General features: G+C 42.2%; 2 protein-coding genes across 2 annotated transcripts in view; one reads left to right on the forward strand and one right to left on the reverse strand.

Moving 5' to 3' along the window:
• The first annotated feature begins 1,740 nt into the window (after positions 1 to 1,740).
• slc1a1 (solute carrier family 1 member 1) lies at positions 1,741 to 25,991 on the forward strand. Its single transcript, XM_060935486.1, has 12 exons — positions 1,741 to 2,021; positions 14,808 to 14,948; positions 17,990 to 18,082; positions 18,188 to 18,302; positions 19,099 to 19,141; positions 19,214 to 19,315; positions 19,448 to 19,632; positions 19,731 to 19,838; positions 21,935 to 22,057; positions 22,495 to 22,689; positions 22,848 to 22,982; positions 24,424 to 25,991. The coding sequence occupies exons 1-12, from the start codon at positions 1,916 to 1,918 to the stop codon at positions 24,662 to 24,664; spliced, it is 1,587 nt and encodes a 528-aa protein (XP_060791469.1). The 5' UTR covers positions 1,741 to 1,915; the 3' UTR covers positions 24,665 to 25,991.
• A 1,897-nt stretch (positions 25,992 to 27,888) lies between these two features.
• Positions 27,889 to 27,908, reverse strand: part of spata6l (spermatogenesis associated 6-like) — a 94,331-nt gene continuing 94,311 nt past the window's right edge. Inside the window, 1 exon segment of the mRNA XM_060919384.1 lies at positions 27,889 to 27,900. Within this exon segment, the coding sequence (XP_060775367.1) occupies positions 27,889 to 27,900 (12 nt within the window).

Raw genomic sequence — 27,908 nt, forward strand, 5'->3', positions numbered from 1 at the left:
ATTATGGCAGGGAACGCCAGATTAAACATTAAAACTGCCTTCTGAGCACTGTATCTACAGGCTGCCACCGAAAGAAGGAGGCTACCAGAAAGGCTTCTCTACTCCGTACGATTTTACTTTCACTACGACATTACTTTGAACAGACTATCAAAAAATTGCAAGGTGATATGATAAAGTAAGGCACAGTTTACTTACAGTCGTTTTTTTTTTTTTTTTGAAAAAACGATGCAATCGTTTTCTGCCTTTTGGCACCCTTCATCATGCCGTGTTGGGGTCCTGAACTAGGAGGCGCTGTCCCTGATATGCCTGTCAAACTTGTTATGGGTAACCATAGCAACCAAGCTCGAGCTCGCAACCTGTGCAGTCTGCGCAGTTGCAACTATGTATGTACTGCTGTGCACCTCAATAAACCGAATGGTAATTAGTCTTTTGATTTTTCCGTGAGGTTTGCCTTATGTAAAGAAAGACAGCATAGACGTTTTTTCCTCCCTATAAGTGGGGGGGACCAAACGAGGTGAATTTAAATCTGGGTGGGACGAATCCCCCCCGTCCCCCCCTCTATCTGCGCCCATGTGCAGACCTGAAACACAGGACTGGATGTATATTAACAAATGAAATGAAGTTGGCCAAACAAAACATGAAATATCTTAGGTTCATACTGACTGTAATGAAATACAAGCCAAAGTAAATTTAGAAATCATTGCTTTCTTTTTTTATTTGCATTTTTATACCGTGTCAACTTTTTCTGATTTGGGGTTGTACAGTAGCATAAGTAGGGTTGTTAACGGCTCGGCACACCTTTCTCTAACAAAACAAAGTTGGCACTGCAAAATTTTTTAATATTTAACTGACATGCCATAAAGTCACATGATTTCATGCTGTTGGGTCACTGGTATCAATTATTAAAAATATCAGGGAAAATCTCCAGGTTTTTTTATTTGTTTATGCTCTCAGGAAAAGAGCTGTCAGGTTACAGAATTATGGACTCCAAATAAACTCATTACTTGGTTCATAAATGTAATCAGTGATTACATTTATGTCATGTAATTTATAACAGTGCTGGATTACATTTCCTAAGTAATCTACTTAACCCTGGATATTTGACTGTTGGACTAAAACCAGTTTTGTTCATTTGTAATAATTCAAAATTGTTCAGACTGAAAAGCCCATTCAGCAAAACACACTGACGTAATCAAACTGTGTTTCAGCTTTCAGTTATTAGAACAAGAATGAGCAGAGGCTGAAAATTTTGATGCAATATACATTCCTCCAAAATTCAGTACAGCAATGTAACAACTTTGACAAATCTCCTTCTTTGTGTTTATATTGTATTTATGTTTGAAATGTAGTTCACCTAGTCTATTACAAGATAAAATTAACAGGTTTTGTCTTTTTAAATGTTAATATTAGATGATAGAAGCAGTTCACAAAGATTACTGAACCTTCAGAAAATAGTACTGAAAGAAAAAACTGCCTGAATAACATTTTTAATATAAAAATAATAATTAAAAAACCACCCTCAGGAAAAAAATATGTATAGAAATAATTATCACTTCTATAACAGGCTTCTGTGTAAAAAGGTGACATAATTTCCATTACTACAGAATGGATAATCACATTACAAGAAAACAAGCACTACAGCCAGGATACATGGTCAAAGGTTATCAAGAACACCAAGCCCCTCTGAGCTGCTTCACACACACGCTCATTTTGCACACACACTCATTTTGCTCACTGCTCCTGCCTCCCACCCACCCTGTTGGAACTGACAGCAGCATCCATAATAAAGCTGCCCCGGCTGTGTTTGTAAAAGATCCCTCGTTGCTTATCCTTGTGTGAAAGAGATAGTGGAGGTACAGAGAGGTGGCAAATAACATTTTGGTTGATTATTTGTCTTTGCGCCTTGCTTTGGACTATGAGCATGGACATGTTGGCCAAGAAGGAGCGGAGAGCTCGGGATGTGAAAGGCATTCTGAAGAGGAACTGGGTTCTCATAGCAACCATCGCCTCTGTGCTACTGGGTAAGGCTCCTACAACATTATGGATCTGTCTGAATGTAAGGCAAGACAGGTGGCTCTGTAGTGAAGAGTTACATCTTTCCAGAAATGATATTGTCTTTTGGCTGCTTTGTCTCCTGTGGCTTTATTGTGTGTGCTGCATGCGAACACACAGTGACAGAAAGCACCTCCATTCTTCTGCAGCCGCTGCACTCTCCTTCTCTCTCTCTATCTCCTTTTTTTTCCATCTCTCTCCAGAGTACTATTGGGCCATAGTGTAGAAATCATTCAACAGATCAATCACTGACAAAATGCTGGAAATGAGACATACCACAGTCTTTGCAATAACCGATATGTTATTTATAACACTGGTGTTTGAGATATGTCAGGTATGTTGTGTTTATAGGTGATTAATTATCCATCAGCTTTCTCATGGTGTGTGTGTGTGTGTGTGTGTGTGTGTGTGTGTGTGTGTGTGTGTGTGTGTGTGTATGGGACAGAGAGAGCTTGTTATCCCATTCTCACTTGGTTGTTCAAACATTTAGCAGCCACCACAGAGAAACATGACAAGAAACTACCACTTTTGTCACACATTAACATCGAGTGCTGGTCTTAATTATTCTGTTAATGGTGAGCCTTTGAAAATTCCTAGGTCTATGAACCTGTCACAAATGTTATCCCTCATGCACAGCTATGTAGTGATATTTACTGCAATGGTCTATTGTATAAAACCCTTTGCAGAAAAGTCACGTCATATCATATGAAACATTTTTTAAAAATCATAATAAAAAATTCAATATGGTATGTTACAGATATTTTAGACATATTGTATATACAACCCTGATTCCAAAAAAGTTGGGACAAAGTACAAATTGTAAATAAAAACGGAATGCAATAATTTACAAATCTCAAAAACTGATATTGTATTCACAATAGAACATAGACAACATATCAAATGTCGATAGTGAGACATTTTGAAATTTCATGCCAAATATTGGCTCATTTGAAATTTCATGACAGCAACACATCTCAAAAAAGTTGGGACAGGGGCAATAAGAGGCTGGAAAAGTTAAAGGTACAAAAAAGGAACAGCTGGAGGACCAAATTGCAACTCATTAGGTCAATTGGCAATAGGTCATTAACATGACTGGGTATAAAAAGAGCATCTTGGAGTGGCAGCGGCTCTCAGAAGTAAAGATGGGAAGAGGATCACCAATCCCCCTAATTCTGCGCCGACAAATAGTGGAGCAATATCAGAAAGGAGTTCCACAGTGTAAAACTGCAAAGAGTTTGAACATATCATCATCTGCAGTGCATAATATCATCAAAAGATTCAGAGAATCTGGAAGAATCTCTGTGCGTAAGGGTCAAGGCTGGAAAACCAGACTGGGTGCCCATGATCTTCGGGCCTTTAGACGGCACTGCATCACATACAGGCATGCTTCTGTATTGGAAATCACAAAATGGGCTCAGGAATATTTCCAGAGAACATTATCTGTGAACACAATTCACCGTGCCATCCGCCGTTGCCAGCTAAAATTCTATAGTTCAAAGAAGAAGCCGTATCTAAACATGATCCAGAAGCGCAGACATCTTCTCTGGGCCAAGGCTCATTTAAAATGGACTGTGGCAAAGTGGAAAACTGTTCAGTGGTCAGACGAATCAAAATTTGAAGTTCTTTATGGAAATCAGGGACGCCATGTCATTCGGACTAAAGAGGAGAAGGACGACCCAAGTTGTTATCAGCACTCAGTTCAGAAGCCTGCATCTCTGATGGTATGGGGTTGCATTAGTGCGTGTGGCATGGGCAGCTTACACATCTGGAAAGACACCATCAATGCTGAAAGGTATATCCAGGTTCTAGAGCAACATATGTTCCCATCCAGACGACGTCTCCTTCAGGGAAGACCTTGCATTTTCCAACATGACAATGCCAAACTGCATACTGCATCAATTACAGCATCATGGCTGCGTAGAAGAAGGGTCTGGGTACTGAACTGGCCAGCCTGCAGTCCAGATCCTTCACCCATAGAAAACATTTGGCGCATCATAAAACGGAAGATACGACAAAAAAGACCTAAGACAGTTGAGCAACTAGAATCCTACATTAGACAAGAATGGGTTAACATTCCTATCCCTAAACTTGAGCAACTTGTCTCCTCAGTCCCCAGACGTTTACAGACTGTTGTAAAGAGAAAAGGGGATGTCTCACAGTGGTAAACATGGCCTTGTCCCAACTTTTTTGAGATGTGTTGTTCTCATGAAATTTAAAATCACCTAATTTTTCTCTTTAAATGATATATTTTCTCAGTTTAAACATTTGATATGTCATCTATGTTCTATTCTGAATAAAATATGGAATTTTGAAACTTCCACATCATTGCATTCCATTTTTATTTACAATTTGTACTTTGTCCCAACTTTTTTGGAATCAGGGTTGTAATATAGGTGTTGAATTGTACATAATAGTTATAATAGTTATTGTAGATTGCATATTTATATATGTTGTGTAATTGTCCACATTGTAACTTACATATATACATATTCATTCGTTTTCTTTTCTTCTTTTTTTATCCTCCCAGCATATAATGCAGGGGGGTATACAGCAGCTATCGCTCTGTCCGTCTGTCTTTCCATCTGTAAACATTTTAGCTTCGGAGCATAACTCACAAACTAGTCTATTAGGAATTTTTTCATGAAACCTCACAGTTAGGTTAAGTGACTAGAGGAGTTGTGCCGTTTGACATTTTGGGATTTCTGTGATTTTTTTTTCCATATTTCCATGGCAACCAGTTCAACTTAGGAAAATTTGGAGTGGGGTTTCATGTGGGGGTCCGGGGGGTATGTCATCTCCTGATGACTCTTGTTTTATTTCCCCTTTTCTGTATCATTAGAGAGACTCCAACTGCTGGAACCATATTCCTTGTGTGTGTCAACAAACTTGGCCAATAAACATGATTCTGATTTTGATGATTCACATATAAATTTTGCACTTGTGGTTAACACTTCACAATTGTTTTTTTTTTTCACATGATTAAAATGACTTGCACTTGTGACTCATGATCAGCTGCTGGGATTGGTCCCACATGAATACTTTAAAGATTGCACTTGCCAAGAACAGTGTATGCTCGAGATGAACTCTTGCCTCAGTGGAAAACTTCACTTGGATACTCTAAAGTTGTACCTGAAAACAAAAAGTCTATGATTCGACACACTCAGTGCTGTTTGACAGATAATATACAGTCATGGAAGAATAATTATTTATAATCCGAATAGCCGATGTCACCCAGAATAGGTTGAGTTCCATTTTGATTCTGGTTCCTCTCAAGGTTTCTACCCCATGTTATCTCAGGAAAATTAGGAATTTAGTTTTGCACTTGGATGTCTGTAAAACTGATTTGTGATAATGCCTCTTGTTAAAATCCCTATATAAATAAAAGTGAATTGAATATATTTTCATGTATTAATTTATACACATGTGGGTCATGTGGTTTTAACATGTCAGATGGATTCACTTGTCAGAGTGATGTGCAGTTTCAGGACTTAACATGGTGAAGAAATGCACCTTCATGTTTTTACCATGTTATCACATAGTTTATAATATTAAATGGCATCTTTACATCAGTGGATATCTTGCTCTGTGAAGTACTGCCAAGTGTTTGATGTAAGTCATACTATACTGATGTCATGCTGTGTGAAGATGCTCTGAATTGCTGATTGCCCCGTAAAGACATACTATTGCACAATTGTGCATATTTTTCTTCCCCAGCTGAAAATTCAGCATTTCCTTTATTGGAGCTATTCACTAAAGGACTTTAAAACAATAAAGTCAATGTTCAAAATCTTAGCATAATTTAAAAAACAAAACAAAAGCAAACCAACTGTGCAGCACAAAATGCTGGTAATTTAAAAAATTCCTCTTTCAAATTATATCAGCTACACATTTGGTGTTTTGCACTGGCTCTATTTGCCTACTTTTTAACAACATTAGGCTGTTTCATTTGGTTTATTAAACTCCTCATCTAATTAATCACATGGTTGACTCAAAAGACAACGTTTGGCTAACAATTCTCATTTATAGAGAAACTCATCTCATCTCATTATCTCTAGCCGCTTTATCCTTCTACAGGGTCGCAGGCAAGCTGGAGCCTATCCCAGCTGACTATGGGCGAAAGGCGGGGTACACCCTGGACAAGTCGCCAGGTCATCACAGGGCTGACACATAGACACAGACAACCATTCACACTCACATTCACACCTACGGTCAATTTAGAGTCACCAGTTAACCTAACCTGCATGTCTTTGGACTGTGGGGGAAACCGGAGTACCCGGAGGAAACCCACGCGGACACGGGGAGAACATGCAAACTCCACACAGAAAGGCCCTCGCCGGCCCCGGGGCTCGAACCCAGGACCTTCTTGCTGTGAGGCGACAGCGCTAACCACTACACCACCGTGCCGCCCTTATAGAGAAACTGTTTCATAAAATATCAGAATTTATTCTATCCACTTTCACTGGATGTGAGCAATCGCACGCTCTGATTGGCTACTCTACTACTAGGATATCAGCTCATATACCATGAGTAGAGAAAAACAAAATGGCGGACTGTGTTGCTGAACCAACTGAGGATGAAATAAAAACTACTTGAAAATAAAACTCCAAAAATAAAAAAAATATGGAATGAAAGGTTTTTTTTTATTTTTCAAGAATTACTATTATAGCATTTTACACAAACTGCTACTGTCATTTCATTGGTTTGTTTACATTCTTCATCTTTAAGCATTAACATTTGTTGAATTTTTTCTTTAGACTGGTTCAAAAGCTCAAAGAAGATTGAAAATTATATAACTGAAATGTCCAATGAAGAATTAAATACATGTCTAAAGCTATTCTATACCTCAGCAAGACATCACTTTGTAAAGTGTCCTTGGGTTGGTGAAAGGCACTATATAAATTAAGTCAAGTCAAGTCTGTTTGTATAGCACTTTTAACAATAGACATTGTCCCAATGCAGCTTTACAGAATCTGAATGACCCAAGGCGTGAGCCAGTTTTATCCCTAATAATCCCCAACGAGCAAGCCCGTGGGGACGGTGGCAAGGAAAAACTCCCCCAGACGACACGAGGAAGAAACCTTGAGAGGAACCAGACTCAAAAGGGAACCCATCCTCACCTGGACAACAGACAACATGACTATAACTAACAGTTTTAACATGAAGTCAGTTTCGTTGATGTTATAACTCTTCATTAATGGAAACTTGTTGTTGGTAGATCTGGAGCCTATCATAGGATCACCTAGGGGTCAGGAATATACCCTGGATGGGATGCCAGTCCAACATAGGACAAAGCGTACACACACATTCACACTTATGGGCAATTTATAGTCTCCCATCCATTGGCATGGTTTTGGGAGGTAGAAGGAAACCAGAGAACCCAGATGAGTCCCACACAGACACAAAATGAACATGCAATATTCCATGCAGACAGTCACTTGAGGGCAGGATCGAACTAGAGACCCTTTGTGGCATCAATGCTACCCGCTGTGCCATTGTTATAAAATATTAAGCAATATTCATGTAAATGGGAATGTATGCTGACTTTGGGTTGTAAAACCAGCAAGTCAGATTTGTTTATGGACTGCATAAAGATATCAGATTTACAGTTCATCCATGCAGTGATTTAAAAAAGAAATACAAATAATAATAATAATAATAATAATAATAATAATAAGCAGAAGAAGAAGAAGGATTTATTGGATGGAAAGTTTTCAATGTGGTAGGTTGAGAATAGCAACATTTCTAGAACCTGAATATAGAGGTCTGAGCGGGTCGGATTTTTCAGTCCCGCTCCCGCCCGCGCCCGCAAAGAATTATGATTTTTCAGTCCCGCTCCCGCCCGCGCCCGCAAAGAATTATGATTTTCACTCTCACTCCCACCTGCCATATTTTGTCCCACTCCTGCCTGCAAATCCCGCATGATGCAGATGTTCGCGTTATTTCTCATAAAGTTCTTGTCTTGACACAGCGTAATGGTGCCCCGCCCCCTACTTTGAGTGGATTTGAGCATAAATATCTACAGCTCACGTTCACGTTTGTTATTATTTACCTTGTTTCTGAATTCGGAATGTTGAAATGGCAGAATGTAGACCTAATAATAATAATTATTTAAGTAGGCTAATCATTTAAGTATGCGCTCTCCCGTGGTGCATCTCCTATGAATAATTAGTGTGAAAGGAGAGATGGAATCCACTCTTGAACTTATTCTTTTAGTTACATTTCTTTTCAGTTGTTTTTAGCAGCAGAAGGAGACAAACGTTTCGGCTGTTGCCTTCGTCAGTGTCTCTAATAATAATAATAATAATAACAACAATAATAATAATAATAAACAATAAAAAAAGACAGGCGAGCACGTAATTCCAAGTGGAAATTTGGTATATTTATTGTTCAGCCGTACAAAACATTAGGCTAACCCAGTTTACATTTGTAAAGCATTTCTAACTAAAATGTCCGATTTCAGGACTCTTGACTTTTTAACGGTAAATGTACCTCTTTTTAAAGCGGCACTTACTTTTGAAGCACTGTGAGCTTCAGTAGAGGAGCTCTGCTCTTCTGCCATGATCGGAGATCTCAAACACGGAAGAGGAAAGGAATCGGAAACGTACGAGAGTTATTTATCCTCTCCTGGATCAGAATCAGAATTCTGATGACCAGCTCATCTAAGGTGTCATTGAGGCATCATGTTAGTGTGGGTCACTGGAGGCTGGGTGTCTGGGTGTGAACGGCGAGTCATTAGAGTGATCAAAGGATTGCCCGTTAGGGTGATCAATGGCAAATTTAAGATGCCATTGATCACTCAATCTGGCAATCTGACTCTCTCTGCAAATTTAGGCATCTTAAAATGTTTTTATTAATGCCAAATAAAATATCCAGCACAAATTATATATGATGGACATAAATTAATAATTTATAAATTTTATTTTAAACACGTTTTTAGTTAGCGGGACTGCAGCTTATCACTGCTCCCACCAGCGCCCGCATATGTGCACTCCTGCTCCCGCCCGTGCCCGCAATGAGCTTTCAAAATTTGTCCCGCGGGACTCCCGCGGGAGTGCAGGGCTCTACCTGAATACTAATAATGATAACAACTCACCGACTTCCCTGGGGTTTCTCTCCATTACAATTGATCATTATAACCAAAACCATGGAAGTATTTGTAGAACCAGAGCAGGTGGGTGGAGCACAGAAGAACGGCAGGCCAGAACTGAGTTCTCAGAAACTCTTATTTTTAAAGTTATATGTGGGTTTTCAGCTCATTCACTCTCACACATGCACACACATGCATTCAGGTCGGGAGAGAGCTCCCTTTCTCTGCTCTCTCTCTCCTTTTATAGGGCACAGTCACTGGGAAGACACAAACACAGGTTAACTCACATCAGGTGCAGTGATTCTGCCAGTTACCTTCCCTGACTCCGGCCTCCATTCTCAGACCGACGCTTGACCACACCCCCGCTGCCACATACCCCCACCACCTGACTCAGGCCGGGGAGCCATCCGGCCTGCAGCTGACTACCCCCCCTTGACAGGAGAGGAAATCCGCCACGACCATCTGCACCCCCGGCCTTTGGACCACCTTGAACTTAAACGGCTGGAGTGCCAGATACCAACGGGTGACCCGTGCGTTGGCATCCTTCATGTGGTGGAGCCACTGGAGGGGGGCATGGTCCGAACAGAGGGTGAAAGGGCGTCCCAGTAGGTAGTAGCGGAGGGCGAGGACCGCCCACTTGATGGCAAGGCACTCATTTTCTATGGTGCTGTACCGGCCCTCACGCACCGACAGCTTCCGGCTGATGTACAGCACTGGATGATCCTCCCCCTCCACCTCCTGGGACAGAACAGCCCCCAGCCCTCTGTCCAATGTGTCTGTCTGCAAAACAAAGGGGAGAGAAAAGTCAGGGGAGTGTAACAGTGGCCCCCCCACACAGTGCAGCCTTTACCTCAGAGAAAGCCCGCTGGCATTGCTCCGTCCACTGGACTGGATCTGGTGCCCCCTTTTTAGTGAGATCAGTCAGCGGGCTGGTGACGTCTGAATAATTAGGTATAAACCTACAATAGTAGCCAGCCAACCCCAGGAACTGTCTCATCCCCTTTTTGGTCTTGGGCCTCGGGCAGGCCGCAATCACTGCTGTCTTATTAATTTGGGGACGCACCTGCCCATTGCCCAAGTGGAAGCCCAGATACCGTACTTCCACCCGGCCAATCGCACACTTCTTCGGGTTGGCTGTGAGACCCACTCACCTCAGCGACCTAAGGACGGCCCTTAGATGCTTTAGGTGTCGCGGCCAGTCATTACTAAAAATAATGTCATCCAAGTATGCGGCCGCGTAGGTGGCGTGGGGGTGGAGGACCCTATCCATAAGCCGCTGGAACATAGCGGGCACCCCAAACAGCCCAAAAGTAAGTGTGATGAACTGGTGTAAGCCAAACGGTGTGGAAAAGGCCGGTTTCTCTCAGGATAACGGAGTCAAGGGGATCTGCCAATATCCCTTTGTCAAATCCAGTGTCGAATAAAAATGAGCCATGCCTAGTCGATCAAGCAACTCGTCGATATGAGGCATTGGGTACGCATTGAATTTAGACACTGCGTTGACTTTTCTATAGTCCACACAGAACCGGACCGACCCATCGGCCTTGGGAATCAAGACCACCGGGCTGCTCCAGTCACTGTAGGACTCCTCAACGATGCCCATTTCGAGCATGGCCTCGAGTTCTTCCCGAACCACCTTTTTTTTGTGTTCGGGTAGTCTGTAAGGCTGGCTGTGCACTACCACCCCCGGGGGCTTCTCAATGTGGTGTTCTATGAGGTGGGTGTGGACAGGCAGGGGCGAAAATATGTCAGAAAATTCTGTCTGCAATTGGGCGACCTCCGTGAGTTGGGTCGGAGAGAGGTGGTCTCCACAGGGGACCGGAGTGGTGGGCAATGTCAATTTTACTTTTTGAACCTCCGGCCCCAGCTCCGCCTTCTCTGGAACCACTGACACCAACGCCATGGGGACCTCCTCATTCCAAAGTTTTAACAGATTGAGGTGGTAAATCTGTAACACCCCACCCCTGTCCGTTCGCCGCACCTCATAGTCGACATCCTCGACTCGCCGTGTGACCTCAAAGGATCCTTGCCACCTGGCGATCAATTTGGAGCTCGACATGGGCAATGCCATGAGTACTTTATCTCCCAGTGTGAATTCCCTAAGGCACGTGCCCCTGTCATACAGACGGACTTGATGTTCTTGGGCCTGCCACAAATTCTCCTGGGTTAGGTGCGTGAGGGTGTGGAGTTTGGCACAGGTCGATAACGTATTGAATTTCATTTTTGCTTGCTGAAGGTCCCTCCTCCCAATTTTCCCGCAGCACATCTAAAATGCCACGCGGCTTACGCCCATATAATAATTCAAACGAGGAGAACCCCGTGGAGGCTTGTGGGACCTCTCGCACTGCAAATAACAGGGACTCAAGCCATTTATCCCAGCTGTGTGCGTCCTCACTTACAAATTTTTGAATTATGTTCTTGAGGGTGTGGTTGAACCGTTCAACTAAGCCATCCATTTGTGGGTAATAAATGCTGGGGCGGATAGGCTTAATTCCCAGTAACCCATACAGTTCGCGCAGTGTGCGTGATATAAACACGGTGCCTTGATCAGTCAGAATCTCCTTGGGGATTCAACTCGGGAGATGACGCAGAAGAGTGCTTCCACAATACTACGTGCTGAGATATTGCGAAGAGGCACTGCTTCCGGATATCGCGTTGCATAGTCCACCAGAACTAAAATAAAGCGATATCCTCGTGTTGACCAATCTAGTGGCCCGACGAGATCCATCCCAATTCTTTCGAATGGGGTCTCAATTAATGGCAGAGGGTGCAAAGGCGCTTTTGGAATGGCCACTGGATTTACTAACTGGCATTCGCGGCACGCCGTACACCACCTACGGACATCGCCATGAATCCCTGGCCAATAGAACCAGGCCATTATTCGGGCTAGTGTCTTATCCTGCCCTAAGTGTCCAGCCATGGGATTAAAGTGAGCTGCCTGGAATACAAATTCCCGGCGGCCCTTTGGGATCAAAAGCTGTGTTATCGGTTCCTTCGTCTGAGTGTCCTGCGTCACTCGGTATAACCTATCCTTAATAATGGAGAAATAGGGGAAGGACGGGGTGGCGTTTGGCTGGAGCGTTTGACCATCGATTACTCTCACTTGGTCAAACGTATGCCGCAGAGTCTCGTCTCGCGACCGCTCTAGCGGGAAATCCGCGAGGGATTCCCCGAGAAAGGGAGGAGGAGCCTGTTGCTCCTCACTCTGATGTGGTGATGACGTAGACAGCTCTGTGACAGGTGCTCCTGCCAATGCCACACCGGGACCTCCCCCTGCTAAACTATGGCAGGCCCCACTCTTCACTAAAATGTGACATTAATTCCTGAAATCCCGGCCAATCAGTCCCCAAAATTATCGACTGGGTAAGGCGAGGATTAACCGCCACCTTTCCTCTACATTTCTCCCCTTGAAATAGAATGTGAACCGACACTAAAGGGTAGTTGTGAACATCCCCGTGCACATACAACACCTTCACCAATCGTGCTCTCCCCAATACCTCGTCTTGCACCAGGCTTTGGTGGATTGAGGTCTGATTACAGCTGGAGTCCACCAAAGCCTGATACATATCCCCTTGGATACTCACCGGTATGCGATACGCTCTGGCCCGATCGAGGGCGGTCCCTGGCGCATCGGGGATCCGGACCACCGCGCCCACCTCCATCACTGAGCACTGATGCTGGAGGTGCCCTGGCTCCCCGCAGCGCCAGCAAACTGGCCTGAGCGTTCCCTCTGCACCAATGTTTCAGAGCTCACTCACCTGAGGGGGGGGGAAGACACAGACACGGAAGTAGGAAACGGTAGGGTACCGTGGGTGCGGCGGGTCGGCTGGGGTGGAGCCGGCCCCCGCCTCCGAGGTGGGGGAATGGGGTGAGGACGAGAAACAGAAGGGGAGAGAGAAAGAGAGAAGAGAAGGGAGAAGAGGAGACACGCTGTCCTGCCATCGGAACAGCCGCCATATGGTCCTCCGCCAGCTTGATGGCCTGATCCAGCAAAGCCAGGCAATGGCACTGGACCCACTCCGCTGTTCCTTCCAGAAGTTGAGCGATGAATTGTTCCAGCGCCACCAAGTTGATGATTCCCTCGGCATCGCGGTTGTCAGCCCTCAGCCACCACCAGCAGGTGTCCCGGAGTTGCTGGCCAAATGCGAACGGCCGGCCAACCTCCTCCAGGCACAGCATGCGGAAGCACTGCTGTTGCTGCTCCGGGGTGCGCCCCACACATTGGAGGACAGCCCTGTGGAGGTCGGCGTAGACCAGCCGGCTGTCGGCAGGGAGCTGTAGCGTAGCCAGCTGCCCCTCGCCCATTAGCAGGGGGAGGAGGTGCGCCATGTGCTGTTCCACCGGCCAACCCCAGGCCTCTGCTGCCTGCTCAAAAAGAGCGAGGAAGGCATCGGGGTCATCGTACGGACCCATCTTCATTAGGGTGAGGTGGGGAGGGTCCGCGGCGGTGGTGATGGTGGACCCTGCCGACGCGAGCAGGTGCCGGAATGCCTGGCGATCTTCCTGCTGTGCCAACACCAGGGCTTCGAACCGTTGTTCTTGCTCCTTCCGGAGGGCAATCAGCGCCTGGTGCTGGCTCTGTTGGGCCGAGGCGAGGGCATGGACCAGGTCCATGAAGGGGGAGGACTCCATGGGGCTGTCTCCTTCTGCGCTCCGTCCCGGGTTTCAGCACCACTGTAGAACCAGAGCAGGTGGGTGGAGCACAGAAGCACGGCAGGCCAGAACTGAGTTCTCAGAAACTCTTATTTTTAAAGTTATATGTGGCTTTTCAGCTCATTCACTCTCACACACATGCATTCGGGTCGGGAGAGAGCTCCCTTTCTCTGCTCTCTCGCTCCTTTTAAAGGGCACGGTCACTGGGAAGACACACAAACACAGGTTAACTCACTGACCTTCCCTGACTTCGCCCTCCATTCACAGACCGACACTTGACCACGCCCCCGCTGCCACAGTATTGTTTACAAGCAGTACAAATGTCATGTATGATTTTACACTGTGCATTCTGTAAGAATGTCCTTTAAGAATGTACCACCCAATATTCTCAGCAATCCATGTCATAGTTTCATATCTGGGGATTATCTAGTACACGTAATTCCTCTGTAATAATGCTATTTACAGTAAAGTTGGGATTCCAAAGATATGACTAAATCTCCATTGTGGTTTGTTACCAAATCATTTTATTCAGCAACTCAAGGTAACTCAGATACATTGTCAGGATATTTACTATAAAGACAGAAATTTCCCAGTATTTCATTAGTTTGATTTGAACTCCGTGTCAGAGACTCATTCACATGAGTTCACATGAGTTATACAGAGTTTGGAATTATTGCAGTGCTCGTTTTGATATAGTAGCAGTTTGTTTGTGCTAAAGATCTGTGTGTACATGATGACTTTGATTTGAATAGATCATACCAACACGGCTTGAGTGGGTTTTGAAAATCCTTTCACTTTTTATCTAATCAAAGAGCAAAATGGACAACAGTCTTCTCCTCAAGAGATAATTCTTGAGAGTCTACTGATATAAAGGAAATGTTTGTTTTAATGAATTACTCATCAACAAGAGAAAGTTCATGCAATGTTTTAGTTTGGAATCTTACTATTATTCATTAAGAAATTCTCTCTCTCTCTCTCTCTCTCTCTCTCTCTCTGTGATACACTCTTTTAACAGGAATTGGATTGGGTGTGTTAGTAAGGGAACATGCTGCACTCTCCCACCTTGATAAGCAATACTTTGGTTTTCCCGGAGAGCTCCTGATGAGAATGCTAAAGCTTATTATCTTACCCCTCATTATCTCCAGCATAATAACAGGTAAGAATCTAGGGGTTATGATAACTAACATGCAAGACCTCAGAAGGTTTTTCCCCCCACTGAAAATACTGGAAAGGTAATATATCTAATGAAAGTAATTTGAAACTGATAATGAAGGTGAGCACCCATGAGCATGATTAACACTGCATTCCACACTTGTGTCAGATTATGCCCAGTTGTTAAAGGGGCAGTTTGTAGTTTTTCAAGCACGTAGTGCCTGAAAAGTGATTTGCAGTAGTAACGAAAACATCAGACAGACCTTCCACTTTCTTCTAAATCAAGCCCTCTTCCTTTGTTCAAGATATCTTGTGAATTTCATTTTAATAATAATATAATAATTTATTTCTTAAAAACGCATATTCACATAGAAAACTCAATGCTTTTTACAGTAAGAATCATAAAAAATACTCAAAAAAATGATACAAATAGCTAATAAAAAAATAATAATCATGGTGGTTAATCGCTTAAACAATGTCTTTAACTTAGATTTAAAACTATCTATTGAAGGAGAGTCTTTAAGCTCAGCAGGGAGAGCATTCCAGAGCTTCGGTGCTATTACAGAGAAAGCACGATCTCCATAGGTTTTTGTGTATGTGCGCGGAACGGCCAAGAGATTCTTCGCAGTGGCCCTCAGACATCGAGTTGTAGAGTAATTGTTCAAGAGACAAGTTAGGTATTGAGGTGCAAGGCCATTACATATTTTATACATCAGTAACAGGATCTTGTAGATTATTCGATCTTGAACTGGAGGCCAGTGTAACCTCCTCAGAATATCTTGGATATTATCATCAGGCTTTGGTCTTGCAACAACTCTGGCAGCAGCATTCAGGGCCCGTTGAAGCTTGTTGATCTCATAAGCAGGTAAGCCATACAACAGGCTGTTACAGTGGTCCACTCTAGAGATGACAAAAGCATGGACCAACTTTTCAGCTTGGTCTTGATCCAGATATCATCGAATCTTAGCAATGCTACTCAAAGCCATAAAAGACGCTTTGCAACAATTAGTAATCCCATCCGACCCTTTAGAGATAGATTATGCTCGAAGAGAACACCAAGGTTGCGGGCCTCAGGCTTGGGTGCTATAATTTTATTGCCAACAGCAATTCCAGGTAAGGTAGAGAGTGACCGGACAAACTTTGAGTGAATATGCAAGAGTTCAGTTTTGCCATCATTCAAAACAAGCTTGTTGGCAGAACACCATGACTTGATATCACATATGCAGTTCTCATTTTAGAAAAAAGGGACAAAATGTTCCAGCTGGGGGTGGCCCTTTTTTTTCGAGGCTGAAAAAAAAGATGTAACAAGAAATACCAAGATCTTTTCCATAGAAAATTGTGAAACACAGCTTTCCTAAGAAATCTGAAATAACATTGTAGAACTTTGCACGGGTGGGTGGAGCACAGAAGTATGGCAGGCCAGAACTGAGTTTCCAAAAACTCTTTATTTACACTTTTCAGTGTTTTCACTCTCCCAGACACTCAGACACACGCACACACACATCAGCCGTCTGGTTGGGGAGCAAGCTCTCTTCCTCTGCTCTCTCTCTCTCCTTATATCGGGCGTGGTCGCTGGGAAGACACACAAACACAGGTTAATTGACATCAGGTGTAGTGATTCTGCCACTTACCTTCCCTGGCTCTGCCCTCCGGTCACAGACCGACGCTTGACCACGCCCCCGCTGCCACAAACATGATTATTATAGGTCTAGAAATACATTTAAAAATTACAAACTGCAGCTTTAAGAAATATCAAATGCCATAGTATACTACTGTATATTGCAGAAATGAGAACTGTAGTTGTACCTGGAATATTAATCTAAAATTTAAACAGTCTTTTTATACTATGAAATTGTAGTTATTGTGTAGATTTAACCACAGTGAAAATTTCATTATAGTGTTACAATTTAAATGGAGTTACTTGTTGTTGTTTTTTTAAATATAGAGTGGTGTACTTTTTAGAATACACTGTTGAGTAAGTCACTAGCCTATGTAGTAGTATTTAGTAATTTAGTAGGCATTAGTATTCATAGGTGAGGTGGTTCAGGCATCTGATTAGGATGCCCCCTGGGCGCCTTCCTTTGGAGGTCTTTCGGGCACGTCCAACTGGGAGGAGGCCTTGGGGTAGACCCAGAACACGCTGGAGAGATTATATATCTCATCTGGCCTGGGAGCATCTTGGGATCCCCCAGAAGGAACTGGAAAGTGTTGCTGGGGAGAGGGACACCTGGAATACCCTGCTTAGCCTGCTGCCACCGTGACCCAGCTTCGGATAAGCAGAAGAAAATGGATGGATGGCATTAGTATTCATAGGAGCTTCACTATTTAACACAACATAGTACACTGTAGAATTTCACACTAGGAAGTGGTTTTTATTTAATGTAGTATGCTAGGCTGGTAATATAATACAGTATGGCATAATATCAGCATGGTGGTGTCATGATTAGCACTGTCACCTCACAGCAAGAAGGTTCTGGGTTCAAGCCCAATGGCCGACGGGGACCTTTCTGTGTGGAGTTTGCATGTTCTCCCCGTGTCTGCGTGGGTTTCCTCCAGGTGCTCTGGTTTCCCCCACAGTCCAAATACATGCAGTTAACTGGCTACTCTAAATTGGTGTAATAGGTGTGAGTGCACAGAAAGGAACTGGCCACCTTACTGCTGCAATTCTGACCAAGTCAACCAAACATGGTTCACCTCAAGCCTGGATCGGGTTCGGCAGTGATGACGACCACGGTGTAGTATGCTGTAGTATTTCATATGGTAGTATCACACTTTGTACACATTTAGTACAGTAGTGGCTTTCCATAAAGAGTCAGAGTGTGAGTAGTGTGTGTTGGGGGGGATATAGTTCATCTACAGGTAGACAGCTATATGAAAGACATGCCTTTCATTTAATTATTCATCATGTTGTGTATGCAGACTTACTTACTTTTGTTGTTGTTTAACTCTGCTTCAGAGTAACATAATAAATCACTTCACTCAATAGAGTTGCACGTAATGCACATATTACTATGAAAAACTGACAATAAACCTTTTCTGCTGTAGGAGTCGCAGCTCTGGATGCTGAAGTGTCAGGCCGCATTGGATTCCATGCAATCATCTACTATTTCTCCACTACGATCATAGCTGTCATTCTTGGTGAGCAACAGGAACACGGCCTTTTTTCTTAATGATAATGATGTACAAAACATTTGTGTGTTCTGCATTTAAGCATTTCACTTGAAAACATAATATTCTTAACAGGTATAGTATTGGTAACAACTATTAAACCTGGAGTCTCTCAGACAGTAGACAACATTGACCGATCTGGATCCACTCCAAATGTCGCCACCGCAGACACGCTGATGGATCTTATCAGGTAGCTAGTTAATCATTATTTGAGCATTTGTCACCTTTAATGACAAATCTGCACTGTGAGTTGGCCTAGTGGTTAGCGTTTCTGCCTCTCAATCGGGAGATTGTGAGTTCTACTTGCATTTGGGTCATACCAAGGACCATCATTAAAATGGTACCTACTGCCATCTGGTAAGGCATGCTGCAATACAGATGCGAGTGGGGAAATCAAACTCTCGCGGTTACCAGAGGACCAGCCCCCCACTGTAACCCTAGCTGTATAGGCGAGAGGCTGAGGGCTGTGGAAACGGAGATTGGCGCTGCACCTATGCACCTCAAAGAGCTGGTTAGTACTGGAACAGAAGACTGCCTGGGAAGACCAAATTCTGGCATGAGAGGAACTTTGACTTTGAATGACAAATCTGATTACGTGCCACTTTTTCTTTTCTGATACTGAAACCTTGAGTATCATCTAATATTGTTTTTTCTTTAAAAACTATTAAGCTTTAAAATTATTATTTTTAGTCACTGTTTATTGCTGTTCTTAGCGTTAGGTCATGTGACTTTTTTTTATCACATGACCTACTTTAACCTGCTTTATATTGTTGTCATTTGATAGTTTAGACTATATTTGTGACAGAATTTGAGCAAATTTGTTATTTTTTTCTACTATGATATACAATCCACCAGTTTGTTTGTTTTTTTACTGGAGTTAGCCAGATGTGAATCCTGGGTATTTGATCGGTGCCATCTCTACATAATACCCATCTTAAATCAAATGTTATATGAAAACTCAACTATGGCCCTTTTTATTTCATTAGGAATATGTTTCCAGAGAATCTGGTCCAGGCATGTTTTCAGCAGGTAAATGATAGATCTATCATGAATGAATGAAACAATGAATGAACTATGTAATCATGTACATCTCTCCTTCAGTACAAGACTCAGCGCAAGGAGATAGAACTGCCTGTATCAAACACCAGCAATATGGTTACAACATTCCCACCTTTATCCACTATATTGGCAACTATTGCGCAGGTAAAGGAGAAAATAGGCTTGTTCCCAAACACAGCTTTAGTAATAAACCTCTTTAGTAAAGTAACACAGATTAAAGACTTCATACACAAGTGAATAATTGTTTATAACTGCCTGTCTACCTACTTTTAACAGAACCTGACCAAAGACTACACTATAGTGGGTACATACTCAGAAGGCATCAATGTTCTCGGCCTCATTGTGTTTTGCGTTACGTTTGGACTGGTCATTGGCAAAATGGGGGAGCGGGGACGTATCCTGCTGGAGTTATTTGATGCCCTGAATGAGGCCACTATGAGATTGGTCCAAATCATTATGTGGTCAATACTTTTTCATCAGTACTTCATTATACAACATGTAATGAATGTGTTTTTAAATTTAAGTCTGGATGACAATGTTCATGTTTTTGACTTTGTAGCTACATGCCAGTGGGTATCCTATTTCTGATTGCTGCTCGTATCATTGAGGTAGAGAACTGGGATATCTTCAGGAAAATGGGCCTATACATGGTGACTGTGCTTAGTGGGTGAGTATCTGCTGAAATGCTAACATTCCCCTGATTGATTGTCAGCGAATTGGATTTACTACTGCAGTCATGGTAGCCTTTTCGTCTACAATACTATGTTATATTGGCTGGTCCTGTCCCTGACCAGATAAGAACCAAGGACTTCTAAAATTGCTCAACCTGCGGATACAGTAATAAGACCTTTCGATGGATGCATGCTCCCCTAAATTTCCAATGACATGAATAATGCTGCTGACCCAACAGGCGTGAGATTCTGTAGCTGCAGTTAACTGAAGTGGAAAGGAAAGAGGCTAGAGGACTGCTGCCGCTGAGTCATAGCAAGAACATTTCGATTCTCACATGACTGGATAAAAGATGAATAAAGTGCTATTATGACCTTGTTAAAATTGCAGGGTGCACGTAAAAAGTGAACACTTCTCCCTAATCCATTGTGTTACAATGTGCTTCCACTTCTCTTAATGATGACCCCTCCCTTTGATAGATTATAGAGATACAGTAGATATAGATATATAGGGGATAATTGAGAAACAGGGCATTTAAATCAAAAACCTCTTCCAACCTCCGAAGCACTTTGCTTGCACAGCTGATTAAGGGCTTTTGTCCAAAACGTCCTGTTTCTCTGGAAGCTTTTTTTTTTTTTTAAACAACATCTCTATTTATTATTGAAGTACACTGCAGTTACTTCCTACATAGCAAATATATCTAATCCTGCTGGGGTTAAATTGCATGTTCAGAATCCTAGGAAAAGTGGGGCAAAAACTAATCCAGTTCTTTCACAAAAAATATCACTTATCTGGCTAACGTTTAGAAGTGGTGAGGAAAATGCTGAGTTTGAGTGCGTCAAAGATATCAGAACCTTGGCACTGTTCAGTAGTGGTGATATTGTGCTATCTGCTACTATTTGTGTTTGACAAGGTGTGAATTATCATTAGTGTTTCATTGTGCACAACGTGTTTTTGCCAGTATTGGTTAAAAAAAAGTTCTCTCTTTTATATTTGCCAAGCGGTAGAATTACCTAGAACTGTATAAAATAAAACCTGAACATTCTTGATATCTAGTCCACAAGCTGACATAAATTTAACAAACTTTGTAAGCCATGGCCTAATGGATAGAGAAGCCACTTTGGGACCTAAAGGGCATCGGTTCAATCTCCTGGACCAGCAGGAATGGCTGAAGTGCCCTTGAGCAAGGCATCTAACCCCCAACTGCTCCCCAGGCTGCTCTGGGTACAGTACATTGTATGTCGCTCTGGATAAGAGTATCTGCTAAATGCCTGTAATGTAATTGTCCAAAAAATTTAGAGTGCTTAAGACTTTTTCATATTGTACACTATATGGTCAAAAGTTTGTGCACACCTGACCATCACACCCATAAGTGGTTCTTCCCAAACTGTTGCCACAAAGTTGGAAAGCATACAACTGTCTAGAATGTCTCTTTATACTGTAGCATTAAAATTTTCCCTCATGGTGAACTAAGGGGCCCAAACCTGTGACATGACAATGTCAAGACAACCGCATGACAATGTCCCTGTGCACAAAGCGGGGTCCATGAAGACATAGATTGCCAAGATTGAAGTGAAATAACTTGAATGGGCTGCACAGAGGTCTGACCACAATCCCTTTTAATACTTTTGAGATGAATTGGAAAGCCAACCATGCCCCAGGCCTTTTCACCTGACATCTGTGCTTGGCCTCACTAATGCTCTTGTAGTGAACATGAGCAAGCACAAATCCCCACAGACATGCACTAAAATCTAGTGGAAAGCTGTCCCAAGATTGGTGGCTGTTATTGTAGCAAAGAGGCACGCATTAACATTAATGCCCATGGTTTTGGAATGGGATGTTCAACAAGCACATATGGGTGTGATGGTCAGGCGTCAACATACTTTTGGCTGTATAGTGTATGTTGAATGTTTTTGGTCTGCAGTCTATTATAACAAATTATTACGATAAATGATATTAATTGACAGCAGTCTGGTGAACTAAATACGCCAATCCCTAACATGCATTTTTCAAATCTACTGCAGAAAGGGCAGATTATTTATCCCTCCCTGACTCAGATATGCAGAGTAATATATATAATTTCTCACTTCACAGACTTGCCATCCATGCCATTCTTTTCCTACCCCTGATCTACTTTGTCTTTGTAAGAAAGAATCCATTCACATTTGCTCTGGGGATGACACAGGCTTTGGTAACAGCTCTAATGATCTCCTCAAGGTGAGCCTCAGCTTCTGTTGTGTTCGACAGTGCCTGAACAGTGTGAAAAGTCATTGCTAAGCAGAGGTTAAACGGTCAAGAAGTGAATGAGTTAAGGTTGTTTTGTATCACAGTCAGCTAAGATGTTGTCCACGGGTTTGAGTGTGTACGTGACAGATGAAAATGAGTGGGTGGATAGTGTGTAGCTATACACTACCTATACAATAGATACATCTAAATACGAGAGTGAACTCTGTCTGTTTTTAAACAGTGAGCAGATTTTTTTTTGTCAGGACAAAACGATTACTGGATTAGAGTATAATTGTTAGCTTTGTTCTTTTTGAGCACTATGTGTATATTTCTGAAATATTAAAATCAGAGATTTAAATAGGATTATTATAAACTGCGAAGTGAGAACTAGAATGAATACATTAAATATTAAACTTGCTTTCCTTTAGCTCCGCAACCTTACCAGTCACCTTCCGATGTGCAGAGGAAAATAATAGGATTGACAAGCGGATCACCCGGTTCGTCCTTCCAGTAGGTGCCACCATTAACATGGATGGTACAGCACTTTATGAGGCAGTGGCGACCATATTTATTGCCCAGCTAAACGGTGTTGACCTTGATATGGGACAAGTAGTGACAATTAGGTAAGTACAGATTAACTTCCATTCACATCCGGATAGAATTATCAGTGTGCATCATTGTACTCTTAAAGAAAGAGTGATAGCTAGACATTTGATGCTATTTTATGAGGATTTGAAAACCAGAAGACTCAGCAGTAATTTAATTAATGCTACCTCTGCAGTATTACAGCAACACTAGCCAGCATTGGAGCAGCTGGAGTCCCTAATGCTGGAATGGTTACCATGGTGATGGTGCTGACAGCAGTGGGCCTTCCTGCCAGTGATGTCACCCTACTTCTGGCTGTTGATTGGTTGATGTACGTATCTGAATTACTAACCAGATTCAGAATGACAGAAAAATAATTGAAAAATTAAATAGACTGATTTGTGTTATGTGATTTAAGATGTCTTATTGACTAGCCATCAGGCCACCCACTCAGTGTGCTACGCCTGTATACATGGATATTGTTTGAAAGTATCCAATCAGCCAATCATGTAGCAGTCAAACCAAGAGCTTCAGTTAATATTCACATCAAAAATCAGAATGAGGAAATATAATCTCCATGACTTTGATTGTGACATGGCATCACGCTGCTGCTGCAGGATCGTCTGATTGGATAACGTGTTCTTAATAAAGTGGATGGTGACTGGTGAGTATATTCAGTATTCAGATGTGCTGAAGTGTCTCATCTCATCTCATTATCTGTAGCCGCTTTATCCTGTTCTACAGGGTCGCAGGCAAGCTGGAGCCTATCCCAGCTGACTACGGGCGAAAGGCGGGGTACACCCTGGACAAGTCGCCAGGTCATCACAGGGCTGACACATAGACACAGACAACACTCACATTCACACCTACGCTCAATTTAGAGTCACCAGTTAACCTAACCTGCATGTCTTTGGACTGTGGGGGAAACCGGAGCACCCGGAGGAAACCCACGCAGACACGGGGAGAACATGCAAACTCCACACAGAAAGGCCCTCGCCGGCCATGGGGCTCGAACCCGGACCTCCTTGCTGTGAGGTGGCAGTGCTAACCACTACACCACCGTGCCACCCATGATGAAGTGTATATAATTTATCATTTGTAGATAGTTTATTCATATATTTGTTCCGTATATAATGGAATCATAACCTATATTGCTTTTAGACACAGCGTCTGGGAAAGTGTCTGGATGCATCATTTAACATTTGTTTAATCTAGTGCTAATAATACAGGCTTTAATTTTTTTTCTTCATTTTCCTCAAACACAGATGACTGCAAATCTGTAATTATGGCAACTTGATGCCAGGAAAGACCAATCAGGCTGGGCAGCTTTACTGCAGTCTTGTCTCACACAGAATTGGTGTACCTTGTGCCTTTTAGTGTAGAGGGAGTGTGTGTAGGGTGTTAATTCAGTTTAGGGCTTAGAGGCTCGCATTAGGTGGTTTAATGGACCACATGAATGCCGACCTTTTCTAATCCTCAGACGATGTTGCCATCTGAGGGGGAAATTAGAGCTTAATACCCAGGACTCTGAGATGGAGGGGGTACTCAAGCCGCCTAGACTGAAATGTTAGCATTCTCAAGAAATAGGACACCGCTGAAGTCTACACCTATTCAGGAGAATGAAGCCTGATTAAACCTTACACATATTAGATCAATCTATGTGTACTAAACATTCTTTGCATTATTTATTTTCAGTTTGAATATTGTTATTGTTAAACCAAAATGGTCATTGTGAAACGTTCGTTCTTTCCCTTCCTCACTCTTTTATTTAGTGATCGTGCCCGCACTATGGTCAACGTGCTGGGGGACGCCTTTGGTGCTGGAATAGTCCAGAAGCTCGCAAAGCGAGAGCTGGAAAGGATAGACCTTACTTCTGATGTAGATGTGGCCAATCCATTCGCCCTTGAGACCACTCTTGATGACGAAGAGTGTGAGAAGAAATCTTACGTCAATGGTGGCTTCACTGTGGACAAGAGTGATGCAATTTCTTTTACGGAGACCTCACAATTTTAGTCCCAAGCCAGTTATGGATGCTTGAATCAAATTACCTCTAAAAGAATTTAGAGGGATAGAAAAATGAAATCAGTGCCGTTACAAGGGGGAAGGCTCATTCCAGAGGACACGTTCAAATGCAGACATTATTAATAGCTGTCATTACTGTTCTCTCCCCACATTTGCCCAATTACTGTGCTGAACCTACTACTTTCTTTACGCCAATTCATTCGTGGATTGAGGAAAAAAATATTGTGAGTGCTTCCAAAATGTATTGTCCTGTTGCCAAGAGATATGCAAAGGCACTTTTAAAACATATTTCTTACCTTAATTGTGGTTTTTAATTGTTTAATACTAACAGTTGTTCATGTAAATGCTCAAAAATCTGTTCTGCTTTCGAAGTATGTTAAATATGTGTAATTTTTTTTCCTCTGCCAACAAAGCAGATTTGTGTATACTGTGTGTATTGCAGCAAAGAGCATGTCCTTAACAAAACTTATATTTATTACCTGTAGTGTTAAAAAGCAATATGGTACTGCTCAGCCTTGTAATTGGCTTTTAGCGAGTTACTTTAAAGCTTCTCTCCCTCAAATCACAAGTCTTACCATTCTGTCTGAACACTTGCGGTTGAGACATAAGCTATGAACATTGTATATCTCTAACTTGTGCCAAATTGAATGTTTTAGTCTGAAGGAAGCTATTAATATTTAATGAAGTATTGCATGAAGCAATATGATGAACACCTCAGATGTGGCCTTTGAAGAATGAATGAATCCTGGATAATTTCGTTTCCCTCTCAGTAGCTATTTTACAGTGTCATTATCGCATGATAATGCCATCAATCTGGGAGGATGAAGGCAAATGGACTCCTCCTCCCATGCATACAAAGCATGCTATAGCCATGGAGCACTGCTGACTTTCTTAGAATCTCAATGAGAGGAACCATTGCCATCATTTAAAAAAAAAAAACATTTCGTTTTCCTGGTGTATAGAAACAGTGTAAACACTACTGGGACACTTTGCACAGGTGTAGAGAGAATATAAATTGTTATTAAATATTCCCATAAATGTGATGACGGTTGATGTGATTATATATTAGTGCCAATCAATTTATTTTGTTAGTATTTGATTTACATGTACACCTTTGGTTTTGTGAGCCAGGCTGGCAGTGGCAGAGGAAATGATCACTGTTATGATGATATAATTGACATAAGATGAACCAGAATTTACATTGTACAGGCTGTTCAAAGCACATTTTGCCAGAGTCTCAGTCACTTACAGTCAGTTAGCTTATTGTATATCTCAACATGTTATGTAACTACAGATGAATAAAATACAACAAATCTGAGTGTATATGCTTTTTTTTTTTGCTTCCTTGATTGCTACATTAGCTTATTTATTGATTTATTTATCTACACTTTATAAAAATCATGAGCCAGGGAAAAGTCAGATATTACTTCGCATTAATCTAATATACTGTACACTGAGAGGCTCCAGTTGAAATTATAGTACTATTTTGTGAGGAGTGCAGCCCCTGAAGAAAATAGTTCTATGCCAGTCACTGAAGAGAATCCATAATTACCGGAGTCTCTCAGTGCATGGTATATTTGATTTATATCCTTCATCAAAAAATTCCAAATTAAAAGTGTTAAGATTGAATCTCGGCATAAACTCACTGGAGGCAGCCATGTTTATTGTTTACGTTGATGCGACCTTCGACCTGCACATGTGCAATGCACCGTGCTATCACTTGCCTCATTAAGCATGATCATGATACGTAGATCTACACATACAGAAATGCTCGCGGAACCACAGCTGTGACTCGAGTCGGCCGTATTGCTTGAAATTGTGACGCCAGTTCATGGTATATCCAGGATATACCATGACTGAATCACACCATATCTTTTTCATTTTTGACATCATAAAATATATTGCTTAATCAATGGTGGAACTATTTAATGTCACTTGAGCCATCCTTAGCCAATCTCTGCACAGGAATTTTTTGATGAGGGACATCATATAAAATAACATTGGACTGCATTTATTTGCAAAAACATCTGAATAGTCTCAGAACAATGTATGTAATACGTACTTAATATCCAATGCTATCAGATGCAGCAACATTAGACAGAGATGGACATCTACAACTGGCACATCATTGCTTATTAATGGGCTTGTAGGTAATACCTGAGCTTTGATAATTTAACAAAAAGTACAAGAACAAAAAACAGATCAGTGAGTTTGAGCTGATTTCCCAATACTTAAAGCAATAAGATTTGTCCATTTAGTAACACACCTCACCACTGTTCAGTCACTCACTCAATATTAAAAGGTGTTTTTCAGTATTGAGCATTATCTCATCTCATTATCTCTAGCCGCTTTATCCTGTTCTACAGGGTCGCAGGCAAGCTGGAGACTATCCCAGCTGACTACGGGCGAAAGGCGGGGTACACCCTGGACAAGTCGCCAGGTCATCACAGGGCTGACACATAGACACAGACAACCATTCACACTCACATTCACACCTACGGTCAATTTAGAGTCACCAGTTAACCTAACCTGCATGTCTTTGGACTGTGGGGGAAACCGGAGCACCCGGAGGAAACCCACGCGGACACGGGGAGAACATGCAAACTCCACACAGAAAGGCCCTCGCCGGCCCCGGGGCTCGAACCCGGACCTTCTTGCTGTGAGGCGACAGCGCTAACCACTACACCACCGTGCCGCCCGTATTGAGCATTATATTAGATATATTATTATGTTCATGTAATTAAATTAGTCAGGATTCTCTCTCTGAGTGAAATGTTCTGCTGCTGTATGTTCTCAATCACTCACTCACTCAGTCTACAGAATGCGGTTTTAAAGCTTTAGTCAAATCACTAAACAGTGAACAATTGTACACGGAATTTATTTATTGAACAGTGGTGAGGTGTGTTACTAAATGGACAAATCTTATTACTTTCAGTATGTTCTGTAACTTTGGGAAATCAGCTCAAACTCGCTGATCTGTTTTTTATTCTTGTACTTTTTGTTAATTTATCGTTCTGGTAAATGAATTGACCGACACTGACAATGATTACAACACCACATGTAAATGATTTATTCTCAAGTTATCTCAGAATCATTAAATGTACACACACATACACATCCCCTGAATGAAATGTGATGCAATTCACAGTAAAGTAATGCTGAACTGTATTAGAGATCTTTGGTTGCTTCAGAGAGAGCAGAGGAAAAACCAGGCTTCAAGTATTCACCTTAAAAA

The sequence above is a fragment of the Neoarius graeffei genome, chromosome 1 (genome assembly GCF_027579695.1).
Source record: "Neoarius graeffei isolate fNeoGra1 chromosome 1, fNeoGra1.pri, whole genome shotgun sequence".
Lineage (NCBI taxonomy): Eukaryota > Metazoa > Chordata > Actinopteri > Siluriformes > Ariidae > Neoarius > Neoarius graeffei.

Coding starts and splice junctions, on each gene's coding strand:
- slc1a1 (XM_060935486.1), top strand. CDS start 1,916: ATGAGCATGGACATGTTGGCCAAGAAGGAGCGGAGAGCTCGGGATGTG. Junction 14,949..17,989: donor TATCTCCAGCATAATAACAG/GTAAGAATCTAG, acceptor TTTCTGCTGTAG/GAGTCGCAGCTCTGGATGCT. Junction 22,983..24,423: donor CTGGCTGTTGATTGGTTGAT/GTACGTATCTGA, acceptor TCTTTTATTTAG/TGATCGTGCCCGCACTATGG.